Source organism: Quercus suber, unplaced genomic scaffold (assembly GCF_002906115.3).
Source record: "Quercus suber isolate HL8 unplaced genomic scaffold, Cork oak 2.0 scaffold_136, whole genome shotgun sequence".
Lineage (NCBI taxonomy): Eukaryota > Viridiplantae > Streptophyta > Magnoliopsida > Fagales > Fagaceae > Quercus > Quercus suber.
In genome coordinates this window covers 358,873-360,534 of record NW_027069598.1, presented here as the reverse complement: position 1 = coordinate 360,534, position 1,662 = coordinate 358,873, and the positions used below count along the sequence as shown (strand labels likewise).

General features: G+C 41.4%; 1 protein-coding gene across 1 annotated transcript; it reads right to left on the bottom strand.

The window, feature by feature from the left end:
* Window positions 1-316: 316 nt before the first annotated feature.
* On the bottom strand, window positions 317-878 carry LOC136068823 (uncharacterized). The gene is made up of 2 exons (XM_065776536.1): window positions 772-878; window positions 317-605 (listed from the first exon to the last, which is right to left on the bottom strand). Exons 1-2 carry the CDS (start codon window positions 876-878, stop codon window positions 317-319), a joined length of 396 nt encoding a protein of 131 aa, XP_065632608.1.
* Between the last annotated feature and the right edge of the window lie 784 nt (window positions 879-1,662).

Sequence of the window (1,662 nt, the reverse complement as noted above, 5' to 3'; positions counted from 1 at the left end):
TCATTGTAATTTCGTTTCAACAATCTTCGATCCATCCTTCTACCAAATTGAAGGATACTTTGTGTTCAAGTGAAAATCACATTACCACAAATCCAATTAACAAATCTTTCAAGGAGATCGAATCAGAGGATAACTCTTTTGTAATTACAGAGAATTGTACCACACATTCATCAATACAAATTTATATTTGTGACACTATCTTTACTTGTTTGACTTATTTCGAACCGAGAAATTTAGTCGTCTACACAAAAGCTTCGCATGACACAACAAATCTAGACTGGAATTGTGTGATTGATGAGGTTCTCTACAATGGCCTCTAGACATTTAGGCGTTCGAAATGTTGTTCGATATGCCCATAATGCTTCTCCGATTCTTTCATTGAAGATCCCTTCGTCTTGGAGACCACCTTTTTCAACAAACTGCCAAGTGTCTTGTTAAATGCTTCAGCTAGTCCATTTGCCGGGGCATTGTACATAGAGGAGTTGTATTGTTTAAATCCAAACTTCTCGCATAGTTCCGTCATCAACCTATTGTAGAACGGTTTCCCATTATCAGAAGCTCTACGGATCAAGCCTCTAAAGCCCCGAAGAACTTCCACCACAAACCTACGAATACCAAGAACATTCGAAGAGGAATCATCCAAATCATATTCCTAAATCTCAAAGTTCACTGGAATCAAGCTCAAAAGCCTCCAGAAACCTCACAAACCATAAATCATTGAAGCTCTACGGATTCAAGCCTCTAAAGCACCGAAGAACTTCCACCACAAACCTTCGAAGACGAAGAACACACGAAGAACACGAAGAACGTGAAGAACAAAGGATCACTCTTTTGAGCTTGATTCTCTGCCACGTCACACTAAGATATCCTCTGTCCATTTATAGATTCACATTTATCATCAAGCTTGCAAAACTGATTACTTCATCACAAATCACACAGCAATCACGCCTCATGCCTTCTCATCACAAGCCAACATTGAAACTGATAGGTCGGGAATTATTTGGAGCAATTCTTTGTTCTTCGCGTTCGTCGTGTTCTTCGTGTGTTCTTCGTGTTCTTGGATTTATGGTGGAAGTTCTTCGGGGCTTTAGAGGCTTGAATCCGCAGAGCTTCACTGATTTGTGCTTTGTTGGTGTTTCTGGAGGCTTTTGAGCTTGATTCCAGTGAACTTTGAGATTTAGGAATATGATTTGGATGATTCCTCTTCGAATGTTCTTTGTATTCGAAGGTTTGTGGTGGAAGTTCTTCGGGGCTTTAGAGGCTTGATCCGTAGAGCTTCGTTGATTTGTGATTTGTTGATGTTTCTGGAGGCTTTTGAGCTTGATTCCAGCAAACTTTTGGATCTAGGCGGATGATTTGGATGATTTTCCTTCGAATGTTCTTCGTATTCGAAGTTGAAGTTCTTGAAGTTCTTGGAGGCTTTAGAGCTTGGTTCCGCAGAGCTTCTGGACTTCTGAATGCTTCCAATGCCTGGTCCTCCTTGGATTTCATCCCTTTTGAAATGCCTTAGGAAGGCTTCTATTATAGGAGTTTTGGGGTAGGTAAGCGACACGTGGCGGAGTCTGATTGGTGACACGTGGCAGAGCTTGATTGGTGACACGTGGCAGAGTTTGATTGGTCCGCTTATGTCATCGCTTACACGTGCGAGGCTGATTGTGTCAT